General features: G+C 51.3%; 1 protein-coding gene across 4 annotated transcripts in view; it reads right to left on the bottom strand.

Annotated features, from left to right (window-relative positions):
* Positions 1 to 23,708, bottom strand: part of SIL1 (SIL1 nucleotide exchange factor) — a 97,091-nt gene that overhangs the window by 4,243 nt on the left and 69,140 nt on the right. For all 4 annotated transcript variants that reach the window (XM_075766263.1, XM_075766266.1, XM_075766264.1 and 1 more), the window contains one exon: positions 598 to 694. In XM_075766263.1, the coding sequence (XP_075622378.1) occupies positions 598 to 694 (97 nt within the window). The remainder of the gene's footprint in view (positions 1 to 597; positions 695 to 23,708) is intronic.

The following is a 23,708-nucleotide window of genomic DNA, read 5'->3' as shown; positions in this document are numbered from 1 at the left end:
CGCAGGAGGTCACCGTGTTAAACGGTGAGGCTGAGTTTTCAGGAGCAGCCAGATAATTTTACAGTCTGTAAACACAGGCGACATCGCACGCTAAAGCGAGGGTAATGAGATCTCATGCTCCAGGGAGTACGGCGAGCAGGGAGAGAGGGAAGCGGCGAGGAAGCCCCCACCCCGACGGACAGCGCTGCACATTTGGCTGGGGGCTCTCGGCGCTGCTCGGCTGGCGCCAAAGGCGGGACGCGGGGCTGGCTCCAGCAATTAGCTCCTTCCAAACGTCGGTTCCCATGTTTGTTAGCCTCTGATGGTTACGCCTGCCACGGGGACCCCAGAGGAGCCGCAGCACCGAGCCCTGTCCCCTGCGGGGCTGGCAGGGCTGCCGTGCGCGCCGCTGTCGGCAGTGGGGGCGAGACCCGCAGCACTGGGGGAGCACGGCTGCCAGGGGGTGGTCCAGCACCCTTGGGTGCAATGGAGCCCACCCAGCATGGAGAGCAGCGCAGGGTCCCACGCTCTCACGGCGTCAGCCACGTCCCAAGGAGCGCTTACATCGAGTTGGGCACAAAACCAGCTTTACCCAGAGGTGCATCCCTGGCCGCTCACCTTCTTCTTGACAGACAGGGGTTGTTCCGTAGCCAGAATAACCAGGAGCTTCTGCAGCGCGCCCCCCTCGATTGCTTCTATCTGGACTTTGGGGTTGCTGCAAGGACAGAAATAAAAGGCAGGTCACCAACAGAGTGGGCCATGGCAGGGTGGGACAGGCCGCCCTCTGGCTGGGGCAGCACCTCTGCCACGGACACGAACGAGGGTCGATCCAGCCTGACCCCAGAGAAAAACCCCCCCAGCTCCCACCGGCTGTGGCTCATGGTTATGGAGAAGCTGTGAAGCCCTGCGGGCCACCCCAAACATGGCCCGTGACCGATGAAACCTGAAGCGAAGGCGATGGGGCTGGGGTAGGGCACACTGGGCCATCCGCACCACCCCACCATGTCCTACCCCTCTTCCCCTGGCAAGGAGCCCTCCCCTGTGCTTCCCTCACAGCTGTTAATCCTCTTGCTTCACATGACATCTGTTCCTTAACAGCCTTTTATGTTTCGGTTCTTACCTTCCCCCTCTCGCCCGCTCCTTGCTTGCTGTTAACCTGCTGATTTATTGAACCGCTCCTGCGCTGCAGCACCGGCCCTCCAGCTCACCTGGAGGAAGGTCCTGCTCGTCCCCAGCACCTCTGAATCACAAATTACGCCTGGTCTCACCACGCACACCCCTCTTGCGAGTGCTTTTCTCCAAGGACTAGAAATGGCTAAATCCATCCTTCTGTCTGCAAGAACCAGGCTACAGTTTCGGGTGTGGACGTGAAGAGCTGCCCCCGGTGCAGGCAGATGAAGACAAGCCTTGCCCGCCGTCCGCACTGCCCCCGGGTACCGGCTGCCTGGGCAGGGACACCTCGGCCACGCAGACACTTTGCAAACCCACTTCTAGTACATCTTTGAAGGTGGTGGAGAGGTCAGACACTACAGGCTCCCTCTTTGGCAGGGCTTTCACAGTCGGAGCACAACGTACTGGCTGTCTACATCCCTGATCCCGGGTCTCCTGTGCTCTGAGGAAGAGCTCCAGCACTTCAGCCTTTGCTCGACTTTGAAGCAGTAATTGCACTGCGGCCAGACAAAGGTCACGCATCCCCGGTACAGCACAACACCCACAGCTCTTACTGCTACCAGAAAGCTGATAGAGCAGCCAGTGCCAAGCATCATCCAAGAAGAGAGACAGAGGCAGACAGGGTCATAAAAAATAAAAACCAGAAGACAAATGGACTTGGGCAGGAGCAGCTTAGAATTAAACCCATGGCTCCCAGAAATACAGCAACACCCTGAGCTCATCTCTGTCAACCAAGGTGCCGAGCAATGTCCCCAACCCTCCCCGCTCCGTCCAGGCTTTGCTTCCCGCACCATTAGGAGTCATCCACGGCTCGGAGGTGGCAGATCTGGTGTGTGGGCTCCTGGCTCCAACTACCAGGCTGACCTCAAGGCAGGAAAATGGGGGTTCTTGAAAGCCACCTTAGATTTCTCCTTCCTCACCTATTTGCTGTGGCAGGCACCCAGGCAGAGTCACGGTACAGGCACCCTGCTGAGGATGACGACATTGTCACCTGCCCAGACAGTGCAGGAAGGAGAAAGAACAAACCCAGGAACTTCAGGATCCTCCTGCAGAAGAGATTTTCGCAGCGTGGTCCACACGTACACCCGCAGACCCCCGCGTGCCAGCACTGCGGCAGCCCGGCAGCCCTGGGAGCAAACCAGCTTCTGGTAGTGCCTGGGTCCAGGTGGGACCTGATGCACACACCAAGATGTGTTTATCCCCCATCCTCACCACGTCAAGAGGTGCAGCAGAGTCTCCTGCACCAAAAGTTATTTTCCACCTCACCGTGGTGGGAAGTGACCCATGTGGCCAGCCCCCTCTTCCTGCTGAGCAGTGATGGCATCTCTGACAGCCTAGGCTCTGATTTTGGAGAGTCAGGAGTCAATGCAGCAAACAGCATTGGCCTCAAAACCTTCAGCTGTCCCCAGACAACCCCTGGACACCAGGCAACCTCCCCCCAGATGACAACCGCTATCTCATCTCCAGCCATACCTGCAGCCACACGGGCAGCCAGGGCCCCTCCAGCCCAGGGATGGTGCTGCAGCCCCGCAGCATCACGGCGCCCTGTCCAGCCTCAGCAACTTCTCCCAGGGCGAGGACGGGAAGAGGAGTAGAATGGCGGGATGGAGGACACGCAGCTCCCAGAGCAGCCAGGGGTTGGCTGAAGACCCCTCTAACATACCCCAGCAGGCAGAGAGGTGCTAAGTGTGACGCTCACCTCAAAAGAGCCAGAGATAAGTAATATCCATCCTACAGAAGTGAATGAATCCTGCATCTCCGTTCAGTCCAGAAGCCAGTCTTGTGATTAGACTCCTTTGGGAGCCCAGAGACACAACACCCATAGGGCAGCAAGGAGATGCAGCAGCGGGAAGCCATCCATGTCCCAAAGTCACTGAAGGTGCCCTCGGCAGCAAGGTGGGCGCAGCCAGGACTTGCGCGGGGACGGCTGAGCAGGGCCGTGCTCACCACAACCGCAGGAAACGTCCTGCAGAGGCTGGGCAACACGAGCACAGCCGCCAAGGTCGTGACCAGAGCCCTGAGCATCTCCGAAACCCACCCAGCCGCTACAGGAGACGCTCAGACACAGCCCTCCTGCTGTGACAAGCTCTGCTGCAAATCAAGCAGGAGGGGCAAGGAGAGTTTTTTCCCAGCTCTGTTTTTGCAGCGATGCCAGCTTTGCTCTCTGCCTTTCTCTGTGTACGGTTGGGTCATTGCTTGTTTCTGCTTCGAGCTTTTCTAGGGGAAGGCACGGAGTGGAGGTTCGGCTCTGCCTGGCACGTCATCAGCCACACTGTCAGGCACGTTTGCAATGCTGGGGCTCCGTGACTGGTGCAAACGAGAGGCAGAGGAACCACAGCTGCATCTCCAGACCCCAAGGAGGAGCTAGCAACTCCAACACACAGAAAATACCACCTCTGATCCGAGAACTCGACCAAATTTCATGTGCAAGTCACTCTGGGCAAGGGAGACCAGAGTAAGTGCAGAACAAGCTTGCAGGCAGGCACTTTTCTGAGTATAACTGCGCTGAGAGGAGACTCTCCTACACCAGAGACCTCTTAGTGCCATTCCAGGAAAACATTAAGTGCGGGACATCCAAGTTCTTTTGTCACATCTATCTAAAATAAATAATAAAAACTCTACAGCAAGGGACCCAACTGAAAAATTGGTATGCCTTTTAGTGCTTGGTTAGTCACCTGGAGGATTAGATCTAATTAAAATCTTTGAACCGTGGAGTTTTTGCCAAGGAGCACCTCCCGAGGTTAGGAAGCCTTCCCGGATGGCAGGCGTGCTGCTCGCTTCTCAATGTTTCTGTTGTTTAATGTCTCCACTATCAATAGTCTGGGCTTCACACTAACAAAAAAGCTCGTTTGAGGGTTTAGAAAACTCAGTGCAGATCTGTACAAATTACACTGTCAAGCCCAGGGAAAAGCAGCCTGAACAAAATAAATACAATGAGACAGACTGTGGAGTGCTCGCATGGGAAATTCAACCTGTGCTAATCTGCTAACGGATAAGGGGATGGTGGCAGCAGCAAGGAAATTCACTGAAATGAAACTCTGAGGCTGGGACAGAGACTGACTACAGCCTGTGATGACATCCCCGATGCCACAATGATGGCAGAGATTTGAGAGTGCTCCGCGCAAGAGATCAACCAGCCTCAAACCTGGGTGAGGAACAGGCACAACGCTATGGGGACTCGACACAAACGCCCGGCTTGGGTTCAAGCAGCTTCCCAGGAGACACCCTCGTGCGTTAAACAGCCCCAGTTTGCCCTGGGAGGACCCACCCTGACTGTGGGGTCACACCACATCCCCTCCAGATGTGGCCCTCACTGCATGTCTGAGGTCTTTGTGCCTCCCAGCCCCGTGGCCCACGTCCATCAGATCCACCTCTCTCATTCTGTACCTGAAGAGCAGAAAACAAGCCTGGGGACAGGCTCATTGGGACTGATCCATGCAAGAAACCGCCTGGGCACTGGGATGCGCTGGAGTTAATGGGCACGCTGCTGGTGTTCATGCTGGTCAAGACACATTGAGCAGGGGTGAAGAGCTCGGGGAGAACGGCAGGAATCTCTACTGCCCACAAGTGCCCACGCCATCGTCTCTGAGCAGCTCCTGAGAAAGCTCTGTCCCTCACAAGGCGGGCTTTGTCCTTGGGCAAAAGATTCTGAACTTCTTGAGACAGTCATCCATCCCAGATCGTGCCACTGAACAGCTCTGGACACGGGCCACCAGACCCTCTTGATATGGATCCTGGAGACAATACCCTCCTTCCTATGGCATAGACTATGGTCTACTCTCTGTGCTTTCAAATCCCAAACCAGGCTGATCCTCCACCCAACTCGAGATGTCCCTGCTCCCTGCAGACCTTCATGCTCCTCCCCATCTCTCCCAGGGACCACCGCAACACTGAAGACACATCATTTTGGCCCCAAGACAAACAACGTTTCCGTTTCCCACTCCTGCCTCCTTCCAAAGCTCCTGGAGTTGTGACTTTGCCGAGCACAAATTTAATGTGCCATTTCATCAGCCCAGCACATTTCCCTCTCGGTGACTGGAGGAGGGTGACCGTGCCCTTCGGTGGAGAGGGGAAAAACAAAAGCAGGGGAGGGAAAGCCAGCAGAAAACCTCCATCGGAGCCTGCCTGCTGCAGCTCGCAATGGCAGAAGGAAACACTCCATTTTCTGCCAGTTTGTGTTTCACTGCGTTGGAGTTACAACTTCCCACGAGGGGCCAGAAATTATTACAGTCAAGGCTTGTTTGCCAGAACACCGCGAGCCTCAACAGCGCGTGGAGAGGGGAGCAAAAGCAATAAAAACAAGGGCTGACACGCTGTGATCAGCGCTATCAGAGTTAAACTGAAATGAAGCTGCCGTAGCGCCCGTGACCGGTGGCAGTTCCTGCCTTGGGCAGGTGGTGAAGGCGGAGATGGGACCCAGCATCTTCCACCAGCTGCCAGGTCAAGATGTTTGCTCCCTTCTTCCTTTTTTTCTTCCATTAAAGCTCTCGGTGGAAGCCGCAAGACCTTTAGGACAGGGATGACCAGCCAGAGGACCCACCAGCACGATGGAGGCTTCCTGGAGGAGATGCGGTCTCCCAAGCTGGGATCAGAGCCCTCCAAACTGCCCCTCCACGTGCTGCAGCCTGTAACCCCCACACGCTGTGGGTCCCCTGCACCTTGCCATCAGGCTGTTAGGGACCTGCTCGTGGGACGGCTGCTGTTTCTCCCTGGACATGTTTTGGGAGGATCAGCGGCTGTTGTTCCTGCAAATCCAGCTTCTCCTTTGCCATTTTCACTGGCAAACTGATTGCATGGAAGCAGCTCCTGTTTTGCTGAAGAAGGGATTTTTTATTTTTTTTTTAAGAGCTCCATGAAGAGATATCCTAGGAGCAATAGGGTAAGGGTGACCCCAAGTACACGCACACAAATTTAGAAGAGACTTTTTAAAGCTTTTTTCCAGACCACACATGCGAGGGGCGTGGGAAGACTGAAAAGCAGCAACACAGCCCGAGGCAACAGCGGCTCTCGAGTTAAGTGGGAACTTGCAATACAGCAGCAAAATTAGATTTAGATTAAAAAAAAAAAAAAGGAAAGCCAAGCGGCACGGAGGGACCTGGGGACTCGGAAGCACAGAGCAGGGCAGGCAGGTAAATGGCTTCGTCGCTACTGCTCCGGCAAGGACACACACAGAACATTTATTTCTTGGCCTGCTTGTTGTCCAAACCACCCGAGACCCTAGGAAAAAAAGGGTCACCTCCTTACTGCTCTGCTGAAGCCAGGTAGAGAAGGACCAAAAAGAGGTGCCAATGGGGGCGTGCAATGAGCATGGCACTTCTCCTGTCCTGGCTGGAGCGTGTCCCGCTGCGGCGGTGGCCGCACACCCGCTCTCGTGGCCACCGGCTGCTGAGTTACACCAGCATCTTCCCCAGGGTGCAGGGAGGTAAGTCTGGAGCTCGGGCTTTGATGAAAGCCCGGTGTGATGGTCAAAAGGCATGATAATCACCGGGCTAGACAGGACTTAATGGGTCTCTTCTCTTGTCAGAACCAGCGGTCTGCAATGCCGCGTGGGAAATCAAAGCCGGGGATCAAAGTCTGTAAGTCTGTGAAACAGCCTAAAAAATTTAGTACAGTCTATTTAGCTTGCGCTATAACCTGAGGATCAGAAAGAGGCAGCAAGGCAGCATGGCTTACCTTCCCTCCCCTTCCCTTCAGCCCCCCTCCTCAGCTTTCACTCCAAAAATCTCTTAACGAAGAAAATGAGAGCGCACTGACGCTTTGCTCGCAAGAGAGTGAAGTGGCTCGAGCCCAAAATGTGCCAGTGACGGCATTATCCTGAAACACGGCTCTAAGCCTGGCCCGGCTTCTTGTGCCTCTCAAACCTTCACACCTGGGTAAGAATTTGAAAGGCAACGGAAAAGGTCATTTTTGTGAGTCCTGGACACGAAAAACAACACAAGCAGGGTCACACGTGAAAAGGCCAACAACTTTTCCAGAGGCCTCTGTATTTGGAGGATTTCTGACAGCTCTTGTAAATATATTCACGTTAAAATTATCTGACACATAATAGATGGAAAGATAAAAACTGATCATTACAATGTCAATGCTTAAAGGTTTGCCTGGAATTCAGTAATTCCAGCCTGAGCTATAGCTGTAAATCTGAGACTCTGAATAAGGGCAGAAAAAAGAGGCAGGATAATCAGCAGCCCATTAACACTTGCACAATTGAATTTTACATTGCAGGTTTAAGAATAAAAAAAACCAACCAACCAACATTAAAATAGTCCACATGAGAAGTGACACATGCGGAGAACATGGTTTCCCGCTGCGTTCAAAGCGCTGGCTGCCGCACGAACTGTCCCCATCAGAAACGGCTGCAGTGCAGCCGCAGCGAGCCCAGCCGGCTCCGAACCCAGGTAACGCACCGGCAGGCTACATCTCTTCCCAAACTTTGGGCTTGAGAAGGGGATAACTGGGACAACTCAATGCAAACAATTCCCGGCCCCCGCCAGTCCTCTGCAACAGCCGTCCTGGCTCTGCTGTGGGATGCCAGCAAACGATGCTTAAGTGCAGGGTTGGTGAATCTCTTACAAAAATCTGTGTTTAACACAGAGGTTTTCCATTCTTGCAGAGTCTCACACTATCAAAAAGGAGATGGGACATTCGCGCTCGCAATAGGAGACGTACAGGATAATAATAAAATAACCCCAACCCAAAGAAGCTGCCTGCGACTATTTGGAGTTAGGAGGAGGAACGATGAAGCACAGACAACCCCAAAGCCCCCGCCGAGGTCCGCACGCAGCGGAGCTGGCCTAGAAAGCCTCTTCTCTGAGCATCGGCTCAAACCTGAGTTTATCGCTGACAAAGGCCTTCAGAGCTACGACTTAAGGATATTAAAAACCACCCAGAAAAATGGAGCCCTAAGTAGTTATGCCGATCAAAATACAACGAAGAAGAAAGTGGGGGTGAGAGGGGAAAACCTGACAAAAGGAAAACTAGGTTTCAATAGGCAACACAATACAACAATTTCGTATGAAAGATGTGAAGCATAAAAGAGATGTTAGATGTTCAAAAGCACAGAATATAGGAGAGAGACACAAAAAAAAAACCCCGAGAAGATGAAAATCTCCACTTCAATATGATGCTGCCTTCTCACTTTCTACCAAGCCAGGCGCTCATCACAGTAGCGGGGGAGCAGCAGCATCCCTGTGAGAGCAACACATCTCAACGTGACATAATGGATTACATAGATGCAAGTGTGGCTTTTTAATGAGCAATTAGGTTATTGAGTATTTGTCGCTAAGAAGAGAATAGAACTGCAGAGAATAAGTTGGAGCTGAGTATGTGATTCTGTGATTTTGATGGGCTAATGTGACACTTAAACCGAGGGAGCGTGAGTCACCCCAGAGCGGCAGAAATAGCGTGGAGGACTGCCTGGCAAAGCTGGGGGAACCTGGGCTTGCTCTCGACCGTGTATCTGCGTCCCACGCGCCAGCAAGAGATAGTTGAGCTTCTTATGAGCTCTGCAATGTCCCTGCTGAAAGCAGGATGGCTACAACGTCCCGTTATGGACGAGCCCTGAGCCCCCTGGGGACATAGTGAAGTCGGGTTTAACCACGGCAAACTCTGCTCTTGGCTATGCGACGTAGCGGAATTACCTACCCTGGGTTTTCTGGCCCTTTGCAGTCACAACAATTTTGAGCTTGAAGCGTAGAGCAGAGCTACTTCTCACGGTGCGGCCAGGGTCAAGAGCCATCGAGAGCCCTGCGGGGACGGGACCCGGCTCGCCGAAGCCCAGAGAGGGCAAGGCTAACGCGGCTAATATTTTGGAACAGGAAAAAAAAAATCAGACGAGCTGCAGTGCTGTAATGTAGCATAACAGATGGATAATTAGATTTACATGAAGAGCTGTAAAAGTAATTAAATAAAAATACAGAACAGCAAATCTGCCGCAGCGAGACACCTCGCAGGGGCGCAAGAAAGCCCCCGCAGCCGGGACCCAGCGTCCTGGCCGCAGGAGAGCGGCCGGCGGAGCTGGGCTATTCGTTTGGGTGAACCAAAACGAGTTGTCAGCCAAAGCACAACTGCTCTGGAGAGGAGCGATGTGAGCAGAGGGACGGAGTTGAAGCGAAACCCCTCTTCCTCCTCACCTCTCCATGGAGCAGTGTAGAAGAGCAAATACCAGCTCCGGACAATAAAGCCTTAGGTGCCATAACAAAATCCGCCACGCCAGATTGTTCTGCTGAACGCACGCAAACAACAAACCGACAGGCTGTATTTATATCATAGAAAAAAAGGGTACCATGAAAAGGGGCTGGAGATCACACATGGTAACAAGGGAGCCCAGGCAGGAATCCCACTGTCCTGGTACGTGTGAGACTCCCGAGGACACCCCAGAGCCCCTCTCTTCTCCTGACCCTCGGCTTCGCCAGCTCCGAGCTTTATTCTGGTGCCAGCACGTACCCCCCAGCTATGTGAATGTCAGTGCTGACGGCCGGGTGACTCGCTGGTCTGCTTTGGAGGGTGGTGGTGTGCACCTGAAGCTCCCACCGACGCCAGGGCAAGCGGAGGGATGCAGCTCTCAAGGGCCTTAGACCCCAGCTCAGCTTCTATGAGTTTCACCAAAGACCCACAAACCATTTTAGGATTAAGAAGCAAAGGTTTTTGGATTCTCGGGGCTACTGCTGTCACCCTGTCAGCACAGAACCGGAGGAGCCTGTGAAGGAAAGGGTATGAAAGAGCCTTGTCAAGGCTGGCCCATCTTCTCCGTTCTGACGGTGAAGGAAGGGCCCATGCAGTCCACTCTGGAGGGTTTGTCAGCCCGCCGTGATTTAAGGGCTGGACGGGGTGACTCATGCTCCATCCGCAACGATCAAGGGAACTGCACGAGCTCTCTTCCAGCACAACGTGTTGAATGACTGATCCTTCCAGGTAGGTATGAGCAAGCACTCCATGGTGCATGGAGAAGGACATCACAGGAACTCCCCCCAGCACTCAATCACCCAAACCGATGCTTTATTCTGAGGCGTAAATCAACCTTAAGGCTATATGTGCCACGCTTATGAAACGCTCCCTGTGCATTTCTGAAAGCCTGTTATTTTACTGTAGGTCAAATGCATATCGGTGCCTAAGGATGGGGTCTGTTTCATCAGAAGCTGCGTTAATAAAAAGCGAGCGATTCTCTATGAGTACAGACAGAACTCATTTATTTCCATGCCATTTTAGCCACAGCGCACAAAAACTGTGTTGATTTCTTTTCAAAAATCACAACACAGCAAGGAAGAAGAACAATATTGCAGGATTAATGCTGCATCCTTGAGCTCATCCGGTGTTTTCCATCACACAGACTTCAAAGCACCCCCTGATTTATAGATGGGGAAACTGCAGAGCTCCCAGGAGCATCGGCAGCCGCACCAAGGCGCAAGCGTGAGTGCTGGGCTCCTGCCTCCCCGCTCCTCCCCTTCTTCACACTCCTTTTCTCAGCACACCTCCAGCCTCCTGGCTCCAAAACTCAACTGGCCAAGGATGGTGGCAAACGCAGGGACACCCAGGGTCCTGCCTAACTCTTTGCTGCTGCAGGACCCCTGAACAAGACCCTTCTGCGACAGGAACTCGCAGAGGGGCAGCTTTGCACGGAAGCATCCCGTGAGGTCTGCCGTAACACACCGAGCATAATTCAAGACATGCAAAGCTACTCAAATATTCAAAAAAACCCCCAACAACCTATTCACATGCCTTAGGTAACATGAACACGCTGCAAAAAGCTGTCTGAAAGCACTGCAAGAAGAAAGCCTTCGTGCTAACCGTCGGGCTCCTAACACTTCGGTTTACATTCTCCAGCGGCAGCGCGTGCCTATCTAACGCATCCCACTAATAATCTTGAGAGACATTAAAAGGTGGCCTCAGGCCAAGACCTTCGATTGTTATTCACTTTGTTTGTTTGCTTGCTCATTTGAGCTGATTTTTCTTTAAGACAAGTGCTAATAATATTAAAAAAAAAAGCAAAAAAAAAAAAAGCCTTTGCCTGGCGCGTCCCTGTTGGGAATGCCAGCGGAGCGCAGGCACTCTCCAGCTCTTCCACGAGACACAAAGCGAAGTGTGAGAACAGGCACTTCACTCCTCTCCCTTCCAGCAGCATCTCCGTGATGCTCCGTCCTATTTTAACCCTGCCATCTGTTTCGCAAGTCTCTGCGTTCCTCCCGTAACCGAGCAAGGCAGCACATTACATCAAGCAAATCTTTCTATCATCTCCCACCCATTTTGCTTAGGGACGTGCCCCGGAGCACCCCCGGGTGCCAGGACGGAAGGTATTGCTCTTAACCATCCGATCCGCTCATCGCGTACGAGCCGCATCCCAATCCACCCCACTCCTCTAACAGGGAAGGGAAGATGCTGGATCACAGGGAGAATCACACCCACTGCAATGTCATCTTTTAAACTCTGGCTGTTCCTAGTCCCACCGGGTTTAACAGTGCTATTAGAATCATTTTAGACTAGAAAAGTAGATTTGTTTCACTGAGTCATGATTCAAAAATGAGACTTTGCTCCATTTACAAAAGCAAATCACCATCTCGCAAATGCCAAGCACAGATTGCAGCTCTAAAAGCGAAGCCTGGGGAACGCTTCCAGCCGGAGAGAGAATGGAAAAGCTGCATCTGCAAAAGCTGGGAAACCTTTTTTTTTTTTTATTTATCCGGTTTTCACCAACAGAAAGCATGACCTGAGGAACACCAACTCCTGGAGAAATCTAACGAACTCATTCTGCATCAAGCGACTTAATCATGCATTAATAGAGGAGGAAGCAACAGCAGGAGTGCTGCCACAGGACCAGGGACTGTGATGCCGCAACACAACCCACAGACGATTCAAGCCAGTTCCTGGGTGGGAAGCCCTCAAGGAAAACTTGGGAGCCACAGAAAGCACCAGCAATTCTTTCTGCTTTCTGATTCATCCCTACTCAGACACCCACGTGCCACGGCAGAGGAGGCTGGAACTGCTACATTTAGTATGACATTTAAAAATCAAGGTTGTGCTGCTGATGGTCATTAAAAATCCAATAGCATTTTTCAGAAACAAGTGGGTACTCGCATCGGTATCCCTGCCAAATATCAGCACAGCAGTAATTTTTCTAGCAGCTTCAGTGAAAAGATAAAGGCAAATTGCACTCACCTGTAATTACTGTTATTACTGTTATTGTTTTTTAAACATTCACTATATACCTTTATATTTTGTAAATACAAAATAAGACGGAAACATTTCCCCAAACCTTTTTAAGTGTCAGATTCATCTCATTTAACATTAGACACCTAAAATTAAGACATCCAGCTCAGCCGGGCTGCCTGGGCTCCCGCAGGGACGTGTTCCAGCCTGTGGTCTGCACATCCCTGGAGACCCAACCACCGTTTCTGTATTTCCACGGGACTTGCCCAGGCTAATCCAGAAAGGCAAGTCAACGGTTCAAGGCTTTAGATTCCCTCTAATGAGGCTGCATCTATTTTGAAAAGTGCCTGAGGAGTTCACGGTCACCAGCAGCAAGCAGAAATGATGATTTGCTCCATGAGCGATGGGAGATGTCTTTGATTCGTGTGTTACAATGGGATGATTTGTCTTCTGGAGGCTCGCTCTGTCTATTTGGAGGTCTTTTTGTCTGTCTCGCCTGGCTGGAGATGGAGCCTGGATAGTTAGCTCAGGTGGACACTCGTGAAGGAAGACTGAAGCTAGGTGATGTGGATCCCATCTTCAGAAAGAGGGCGAATGAAACACCTACAAATGCCTGAAGCTGTCAAGGAGCTAAAATGACCAAGCTAGCTAATAGAATACAGCAATAATGCAATGAATTCATGTGCATATGTAAGAAACAAAGCCATGGCAGGTACCACAACCAAACTGGATGCTCGGAAAGGGCTGGAGCACGGAGAGGAAGCACATTCAGACGGGAACATTCGGCATAAAAGATGCAGTGGAATAAGGTAATTATGCAAGAAGAAGGGAATTTCAGCAGTCTCCCTTACATCACTGATGGATGGAGAGAACGGATACATTGACAAAGAAAGCCAACACGCCAATTAAGTTTTAATGACCGTAAAGGCAAAGAGAAAAAGCCCTCATCTGCAACGGTGGAGGAGGGAGCCAACAGATGGAATTAGCCTGGCAATGAAACAGTTAGGAAAAGCCAGAAAGATCTTGAGATGAACCCTGTTTCTGTAATGGAGAGCACTGATACGGCATCAGAGGTAGGTTCTGCGAGGCAGGAGATAAGGGCTTAATCACCAGGGCAGAAGAAAGCTCCAAGAGCGGAGAGTGGTTCTGGAAGCTGAGATGCCTGGATTTGGAAACAGCTTGAATGTGAAGGGTGAAGGAGGAAGCGGGGTTCAATTTATTCAACGCTCTGGAACTGTGGAAAGACATACGCTACGCAAATGTTAGTTGTGATGATCACTTCCCACTGCTAGACTTCGTTAAGAGAGGACGGGAAGGTGACACAACCAGAAGTTCACACATGTGCTGCGAAGGCACAGGAAGAGAGAAGACTTGCCAGTAATTGCTGGTACGTAAAACCCCAGTCGATCGCAGCCTAGTAAACAAATCTGGGTCGGCGTTCCCATCTGCTTGTGCTGAGGAGAGAGGGAAGCCGCTGCCCAGTGGGTCTGCTGAGGGCATGGTGCACGCTGCCGGGTGGTCCGCCTGCCCCGGGGGTCTCAGGGTGCTGCGTCTGCCTTTGGAAGCTGTAGATATTTAAGGACATCACTTCAGAAACCAATGGTCCTAAACCGATGCTTCCTGCCTGGACGGACACTTGTGAACCCAGCTGGGAGCACTCTGCGCTGAGCTGGGGTAGAGCGTCTCCTTGCCAACGTCCATCGGCTCAGCACACAGTCAGACTGATTTCGGGCCACTTACACAAAGGAGGTTGCCACGACCTCCCGCTGAGTACACAAACCCTACGAGAAGAGAAACCGGCTGCTCTGCACTAATGACTAACGACACGAGTGCATCATCCTCCCTTGGCCATCCCCTGGAGTGTGAAACACTGGCCTCTTTCCCAAGCGGAGCTGCTATTACCTCCCGCAGACAATATCCACTACCGATTTGTGACGATGAGATCAGCGTCCACAAACATCCTGCCTTCTTCTGTCCTTACTCACATCCTTCCCTCCCTGCTCCCCGCAGCAGCAAGGACACCAGCTTCCCACCAGTCCAAGGAGGATCAGTACAGCGCTCCATCCTCCCCCGCCGCATGGGCTGGCTCTTCACCTTACCCCAGAGCTGATGGTATCGAGCGGTACCAGCACAGCAAGGTGAGACATTTCCCCAGGTTGGGCAACGCAGGGTCTAGGTCAACAGGTATCGTGGCTGACGTGACCTGTCTGGAAACCATCACCCCACGGAGAATCACTCACCACACTGACCTATCTCCCTCCCACCCTTCTTCTGCCTATTGTGCAAAAGCAAGTAAACATTCTCAGTTTGATCTCAATCGATCAATTTGAAATTCAGTAACAGATGTCATCTATTCTTCTTCCCCAGGAGGGCTCACTGGACAGTAAGAGGTGGAGACAAACCAGTTACCACGTTGGGAAACAGGACTTGGACAGGCTTTGTTTAGAACCATTCTGCCATTCTGTTCAAATCCTCTCTCTTTAGCGTGCATTCTCTGCAAACTCCCTAACCGCAGCAGGACTCCTCTAGCGTGCTTGCTACGGGGTGAATCTGGGCAAGATCCCGGTCCTCAAACGCTCATCCGTGTTTATGTCCTTCACGCTGCGCTGTGCCAGCACGTGTCGCATAATGCCTGGGACAATCTGGGTCCACATATTTACGGCAACGGACCTCTGTGTTTCACAGCACAAATCTGGGGACCTACAGCTGACTGTGGACACATTACTCGTTCCTGAAATGTAGACCACAAAGCTACTTTAGATCTGCTTTTGCTTGTAAATCAAGGGCTTACATATGTAATTGGCCTAACCGTAAGAGCAAACAACAGTGGTAGCACAGTGCCAGCAATTATTCATGCCTATAATAAACGCCTGTAAAATTGAAAGCCAGACTTTAGAAATCTGGCTCCTCACTACACATATGAAAAAACAAAAACTCATTTGCAGGGCTTGGCCAGTGAGGTTTTCCATTTTGCAGGGTGGGGTGGGGGGTGTTGGTTGAGGGGGGCAAGGATTTTTTTTATTTTTTCATGCTATAAAAACACCACTCATGCCTACGTTTAGGTCACAGATTATTTTGGCTACGTTTCAGCGTTTTGGAATAAACCCAGTGACAGGCACGGAGGACAGTATTCAGAGAGCAGGTCTCTGGGAACAAGCACAGCTGATCCCCATTCCTCGGCGTACGGGAAACAGAGTGAATTGTTTACAGACAGCCCTCCCTCCCTGCCTCTGCGCTGAGCCAGCAGCGAGCCTGCAGATGAGCCGTCACCCCTGGAGATGACATACAACCACTGGCCCTACCGCTCCTGAGCAAACGACCACGCGGCGCTATTCTGCACGAGAGCAGAGATGCTGACCCAGTGTTTGGGACAGGTCCTACCGGTTAACGATGGCATCCTCGCCAATAAATCACACCTTCGGGTTGAGCCGCAAACAGCACACTACCTCTCTTTGCCCTCTTCAACCAACCGTGGCTATGTCTCACGGCAGCGGGGCGATGCAGCCGCTCTAGGACTTGCAGGATGAAAGCTGTGATGAGATCATTCTTTCTGCTATGCACGTTTCTCACCCACAACACCAGAGCAACCCCTAGAAAACTCTTCTAGCACATTGCTCAAAATCAACATTGTCTTCCTTGATGGCAAAGACCCTGCTGACAACAGAAGTCCACCCGCTGGGTGGTCCTCACAAACTCAAACAACACCCTGCTGAGATATTATCAGTCTTAGTCCTAGAACTAACAGTGAGCAAGGTTGAAAGGTATGTTAACACAGCGAGCAAACGGCGTGAGGATGGAGCGATGGTTGGGCAGCAGACCCACAGCCTGATGTGCTGGAAGGCACCACGCAGGTGTGGGTGACTACCAGCACCCCTTCACATGGCCACCGGGCATGTCACCGCACCACTGGCACAGCACTCACCCCAGGGCCCTAAAAATCAATGTATCAAGTCTTCTCCTTGGTCCCTGCTGAGTGAAACAGACGGTCACCTATCACAAGGTCCTTCAGATGCCCTTCCATGCACACCTCCTCATACACCCACTGGCCAAGGGCTCCAGGGTCCGTGGTCCGGCAGCTGTGCTGGCCTCACGTTCCTCCAGCATCACGTCAGCCCTTTGCTTCCCCAACGCTCACCAGCTAGCAGCTGATTTCTCCCATTCCAGCAGCAACTTGGAGCGTGACAGTAGCAGGGACCTTCGACATGCTTTGGACCTCCAAGGTTAGAAGGTCTGAGGTACTGACAGACTCCCTTAACTACGAATCAACCGGTTTGTATTCTCCTTTAGCATTTCTGGTTGTTTTTCTCTGCTTTAAGGGGTGGCTGAGCATGAATGGGAAGAGCTCTGTAAGGACTGCTGTCCCTCTCTTCGCTATGTAAAGCTTCCCTCTTCAGAAATTTGCCGTAAGTACCAAGTTTTAGTATCTTCTGAAGGAAACCGCATTCATTGCGGTTCAGAAGGGACCTTTTGGCCTAATCCCCACTAGAAAAACTGGCAAGTCGATCCTCCCAACTCACAATTAACAGTGACAGAGACTTCGCTATACTGGGCAATGTGGTGCTGCTATGACAACAGGAACGGGAGACTTGTTAAGGGTCTCATCGAGAGGGATAACGAGCAATCACAGCTCACAGAGAAGGCAGAAATCAATGAGAGCCGTTGATATCGCAACATTTTGCCGGATCGGGCCAGGTATTCGGTGAGCTTTGAAAGGTTGACTCGCATTGTTACGGCACGGTCGCCGTGAGTACAACTTCTGAGGACAGGCAGATTCCTGGGGAGTAGAGATGAATATTCATGAAGGAACTCAGTTTGGGAGAGGAAATGAATCAAGTGTGACAAATGCCGCCTATTAGGAAAAGAGGGTGGCGTCTATTTTTAGTGGAGTTAAGCAAACATTAAAGCTCACTCTCTAAGAACTCCAAATAATACCACTCTCTGGCTCTGCCTCTCCATCGCCAGATAAGAATTTAGCAGCACGTTGCCACCAGCCAAAACCCGCTCGCCTGAACAGAAGTTTTCCGATTTAGCCCCCGTATGTGTTTTATAAAAATAAAAGTTTTAATCTCTAATCTGCATAGGAAGATGTGACGGTTTCCACCAGGATTTATTTTTTCCCCCCTCTCCAGAATCATAAGGCTTGAAGGAACCTTTTTAAGACGGAAGAAAACGCTGCATTCAAATCTCCTAAAAGAGCACTCACGCGGAGCTGTAATCACTTCAGATGCACAGAATTATCAGGAGGAGAAAATTCATCTCACTTAGAATCAAGACCCAATTTGAAGCAGAAAGGAAGAGGCTTGGTTTGCTGCCGTGCCAAGCACTCAGACTTTTCACTGAAGTCAAAGAAGCTACAGCTGCTCCGAGCCATTGAAAATCATGCCCAGAATCTCTAGCAAAACTTGTTTGCAGAGATGACAGCAGGCTGATAAGGATGTTGACTATTCCAAATAGGCCCACATTATTTTATATTTTTAGAGATACTTAGACTGCCTATTATTATTATTAAGCAGAGGTGGAGTATTTACTGCCTCCTTCTCGGAAATCTGTAAAAATGCTGCCTTTCAGCAGGGTCCTCTCTTCTTCTAGTGAACATTACAGAGTTTCCTTCTCTTACTTTTCACGCTTATAAAATGTCCAATTAAATAAGACAACAGAGTGAGAACATTGCCTGATAAAAATAACACGATCTCCACAAAGCTATTTGAGAGGCCTTGATCTCATAACCTAAGATGCTCCCAACCTAAGATTTAGACCAGAGTGTCTGGAGAGGTCTTTCAAGGGTTGTCCTAACATTGAGCCCTCAGAAGACCCCTGGGCAAGGGGAGAGCGTGAGCCAGGGATGAAGGACCCACGCAGCAAACTCTCTCCAGGCTCAGCCCAGGTGCCGCTGGCTCAGCTGGTTCCTGCACTCTCCCCTGCCACGCACCGAGGGCCAACTCTTCAAGTCAAAACGCCCCATTTCTTACCAGTTCCTCCACCTGCAACACCATGTGGCTTCTGTCACCTCTCCTGTAGAGCTTCAAACATGGTCTTACAAAGAAGCAGCTCTGAAATTAGACATGTCAAGTATTTGCTATCGATACCTGTCTGTGACACCAATGAAGTTGGGTGAAGATCAACAGCAGAAAGACGCAGTCTTTCCCCGAGCAACCAAACCCTGGGAAATCATCTGGGATCAGAGGTGGTGTCTCCCCTTGAGGTTCCCTCCCTGGCCTTTTCCTCCCGATCAAGTGTTCCCATGATTCCCACTTGGCTTTCAGGTTACGAGCTCCCCAACATCTAGAGGGGAAGACGACCACCATTAATGAAGCGCGACTCGTTACGGGGTGCACCAGGGCGACCTGTATCCCCAGCACAGCACCGGATGCCCACCAGGACAACAGCCAGCACGTGGACCTCACCGTACATCACCTCCTCAGTGCTTTACAGCATCATTCGTTAATAAAGTTGGGCCCGTTGTCCTTTAGAGAGCACATCTCCATCCCTTGTTGCGGCGGCCCTCAGCAACTGTTGCCATGGTTATTACATTTGAGTGCTTTTCATCAAGAAGATGCTGCAACTGCTGAATTGTCTCTCGCAAGAGTTATTTAGGAATAACTAGTTAGTAAGTAGGAATAACGGGTTCAGACTGCCCAAAGAAGCCAGCGATCCCAATTATTTTTGCTTTGATCCTGCCTTCTTTCTGGTCTCTGCCAGGTTCAGGTTTAAAGTGGGGGTTAGAGATAAGCAGAAGAGAAGGAACGTTTCCTGAAGGGAAACGCACTTGGCTCTGCCAGGAGATTAAAGGTCTCTCTTCATACAAAGCCTCTGCTTTTCAATCAATCGTAAATAGGCTATAACAAGGCACAGCAATCAACCAGGAAACATATATCCTCACCTGTCGGGTTCAGGAGAAGAAATGAGATGCATTTTCCAGTTCCATCATGTTAATTGTTAATCAAGATGTTATGGGCACAGCCCAGAATCCCTTCATCAGTCGGGGGAGTAACTGATGTCCCAGCGCTCTCCCCCTGCACGGCGCGGGCTGTGCCCTGCCCGGCGAGCGAGAGCGGCTCTCGCGGCAGGCGCCGGCCCACGGCTCTGCTGGAGGTGCCGACGGTTCACGTCGAGAGGCGGCCGCGTTTCAGACCCACTTTCAGCATCACGATGTGAATGAATAAAGCCTGCTCCGGAAAGCCAAGGCCGTTTTGTTTAGCTCTCATTTAAAGCTCTGAAGAGTGACTGGGTAATGATGGAGCTGGTTTCCCCCTGCAGATCAGGTCCCACAGCGCAGTCTGTTAGGCTTTTAACGACATAAATGCCTTTTTCTGCTCTGTGTTATCCCTGGCACAGGTTTTGGGTACGGAGACGCATACCACAAGACCTGAAGAAAGGTGCAGCTGAAGGAGAGGCACGTGGAGCCCGCTGCATCCACCAGCACCAGTGTTTCCCAAATCCCAGCCCGTTACAGCGGAAGGGGTTGCCCAAGGCATCGGGACCCTGCCCACAGAGGGATCCAAAAGAAGGTGAAAGACCTCAACTTCATTCACAGCAACGAGCCGAAGGGCATGAAAACTGTATTAGATGTCATCAGCCAAGCAGATCTCATGCCTGGAGCTGAGCAAACGTGCGGTGCCGTGCCACGGGGACACTCAGCAGAGCCACAGCACTGGGTTTTAAAAGGGCGCCTGCCCAGTAGCAACTGGTAGGGACACCTGAATCCCTGCCAGGGGTCTCGGGCACCGAGACTGGAGCTCCCCTGGGGTTGAGTTCACCTCCTTATACTGGCAAGGCGATACATGGCTGGTGGAGAGCTGCAGCCCCCTCCACAGCGTTCGGACAAGCATGCCATCGCACCGCTCGGCGACCACCCGCGAGTGATGAGCTCTTTCTTACAAATAAGACTGTACTTTCATTAACAGCCACACACTAAAGACAAAGAACTGAATTTGGATGACGTGACACCCAGAGAGATGGCGATTCAGCCTTTCCCAAGTTACCATAAGAGACAGAAGATGACTTCACTTACTCTAACTGAAGTAGCTGGATTTAAAGAAATTAAATTTGTCAGTTCATTAGTGTGTAACATAAGAATGAAAAATGCATTTCTAATTCCTGATCCGCTAATCCACAATCCGCTGATCTGCAATCCCCAGAGTCCCCAGGGAAAGAAAAGAAAATCCACAGCAGCCTTATAGTATTTCTCTTAAGATTTCCTGGCCAGGTCCTGCAGCAAGAGCTCACGCTACGGAGCCTTCCTCCCTTTACAAAATACACTTTGGCAGATTTGCTGCCATGCTAGGGGTTATCAGGGATAATAAAAATCAAATTGCACATATCAGAATAAGTGAGCAATGGAAGTTTTGTGAGGTGCAGGGCGTGACGCTTCACATGTTTGCTCAGCTCCCCATTGATCTGCAGTATCAGCTCAGCGGCAGCAGCCCTCCCGCTCCTTAGGACAATAGCAAGGGCTGAGTCATGTTCTCAGCCCAGAAGAGCTGCTACCGCAGGGCAGGAAGGGGTGCTGGAGCCTGCAAAAAGACTGTCCTGGCTGGACCTAGGAGATGTGTCCATCTGTAGCCTCTTTCCACCTGATGCGCACCCGTGGACGCTGCTCCTCATCCATTTTGCCCCAGGAAGATGGGTTCAACGTACCCCTGCTCTCAGGGTATGGCAAGGGTGGCAGGAGTGCAGACCTGCCAAGCACAGACATGGCCCCTTGGCCGCTCTGCATACCTTAAACCACGATCTCCATAGGCAACATCAACTTTCTACATCAAATCCTTCTTTAAATTATTTTAGACCCCTCTGCCTCTTTCTCTAAGGTGGGAGAACCCACAACGCTCCCTTTGGCAAGCGTGCCCCATGTCAGCACGATCCCCTGCACAGAGGGAAGATCAGCTGTGAGCAGAGCCACGGGGTAGGTAATTGGACCATCTCCTGGGGCTGCCACCACTGCACTTAACCATGCCCTTCATAGCCTCTCCAGACAGATGTGCTGACGTAACCCCGTAACCGACTTGGTTTTGCCTTTGCAAAGTAGCTTTGCCTTCACTTGCTGCTCCTTCCCAACTCCGTAGCTGCTCAGAACTTGCTGACCATGCAAGTGTGGTCTGAGCTGTAAAGCCAGTTTGCACAGGGAGAAATTGCTCCCAAAACATGATGGTGACATCGCCTTTCTGCAACATCTTCTCTTTCTCCTTTCCAGGAAGTATGTTAGAAATGCTGTAAGGTCTGTGGCTACAGACTCCAGAAACATCCAGTAATGCCAAAGCCAGTGCAGATAACACCACCTGGTATTTCTCCACTACACACTTTCAAGGGGCAGGTCCACTTTCCACAAGGGTGGCAAGGATGCGAAACCACAGACCCGAGGAAATTGCTCAGGTCGCATATGGAGCAGGAGGCCAGAGCAGAGCCAGAATTCGCTGCCCCCCCATGCTGCTTCCACACCTCCACTTTCCCCTTCCCAAGGTTTTTGGAGCATGCCTCAAAATACTTCCCTCCTCCCAGCTCTGCTCTCCATCGTGGCAGTCACACAAGAGCCATCGTGCACAGCTGCGGGAAGCTCGAGGCCAGAAATAGCAGCTCATTACTAAAGCACGTCATCACATGCCAAGGACCCCGGTACGCCCTTCGATCCCCTACCCACCACCCCGACCCGCACACCGCTGTCACTGCTCCACCAGCCGGTCCTCCTGGTGCCCTCCTCCAGCAACAGGTCCCACCTGGAAGGGGACAACCCAGGGCTGGCTGTACTGGGTGACATCTGTATTTCTCCCGCTGAGCCCCTCAGCCTGTGCTTGTGGAGATTCACGCTGGCTGAATTGATCTCCAGACGCTGATCGGGTAGGACCAAGCCCTGACTCCATTCCACTCTTGAAGGTTTCAATTAATCATAAAGCCAATTCCATTTTGGGCTCCATCTGTCTTTATTCCTTCAGGGACTAATAATGCCTCACCGTGTGTTTTCACACACTAGCTAAACTGAAATTAAGACAGATTTCAATATGAAGTGCTCAAGAAGAAAATGCATTTTTTTAAAAAGAAAATTTCAGCGTTGTTACCATTCTCAGCTTGGAAAAAGATCTTGTTAAGTAAAAGCAGCGGGTATTAATTTGGAAAACAACTCAGGTGAATTCCTGCTTGTTGCAAGACATGCAAACACACTAAAATCATATTTATGGGCTTTTATGACAGAGTATGTATGGAAACGTAACACAATCTGCTTCCAAAGGGAGGTGAGGAACATGCAGAGGGAGATCAGAAATGCGCACGTGTGCAGCCACCGACCAAAGGGATTCTGGCAGCAGACACCCTGCTGCCCCAGGCATGGACCAGAATCCAGAAACCCTTTTCAAGCCTCTCTGTTGTACTCACAGAAATAGATAAAAAACCAAGAACCCTTGTGGTTCATCACATATGGCAGGTCTTAGCTGCTTAAGGCTTAGGGAAACCTCATTTGAATGTTACCGTACTGCTACCACCCCAGGTAGGTTTTTTGTTCCTACCTCTGCAAAATTCAGCCACGGGCGCTTTCTGACCAGCCAGGCCTGCATGTCCGCTTCAGTAAGGCAATTCCTATGTTGATCTGGTGGTTTATACAAAACAACAGCCCTAATTATTGATCTCGGCAGAAGAGCTAAGGATTAACGAGCTGTCCCTCGAAACAGCCATTGCGGGGCTGTGCCCACTGTCTCCTGACTGCCAGTCCAGCAGCACCAGCGCATTCACTCACTCCTCACCCAGGCAAAGATGCGGTCCCGCTTGGGCGACAGCCGAGACCCACGCAGGCAGGGATGCTCAAAGCGCAGGCCGGCTCCAGGATGATTAACAGAAGGGAACAGGTACGGCTGGGCCACAGGACAGAATAGCTGAGAACAAGTCGTGAACGTGGAGAGCAGCAGCGTGACAGGACACTTACCATGACTCACACATCACCCGGGCTCCAGCTAATCCCGTCTGACTGCAGAAAGAGTCCTTTCGCTTTCCCATCCCCTATTTTCAGGGCATTACAAAAAAAAAAAAAAAAAAAAAAAAAAGCAAGACTGACTGGAAAGGATGGTTGCAAGAAATTATACAACACACTCCACGTTAAATTCATAAGAGACAAAAACAGAATCTGTGAGAACTGAAGTGCGCTGGAGGGACAAGCTAGACGCTTCTGATGGAAGCGGAGACGCAACCCTTTGATGGTTGCCTTCTGGAACTGGCTGCAGTACCTTGGAAACTCATTAAATGCAGCAGAAAGGACAAGTGACGTACATCTACTGATGCTCTGAGCAGCAAATTAGTTTTCAAACCTATTCAGGTCTCATGCAGTGGCGTCAAGGGGCTAAGGCTCGGTGGGAAGCGGCTGCGATAGCGTTTCTCCAACTTGCGTGATGACTCCAAGCCGCCCCGCAGGGAGGGGGCTGCCCACCGGTCCAGCTCCCTGG

This window comes from Balearica regulorum, chromosome 14, assembly GCF_011004875.1.
Source record: "Balearica regulorum gibbericeps isolate bBalReg1 chromosome 14, bBalReg1.pri, whole genome shotgun sequence".
In the NCBI taxonomy this organism is placed as follows: domain Eukaryota; kingdom Metazoa; phylum Chordata; class Aves; order Gruiformes; family Gruidae; genus Balearica; species Balearica regulorum.
The sequence above is the reverse complement of the archived record's forward strand: the minus strand, read 5'-3'. Positions and strand labels throughout refer to the sequence as shown.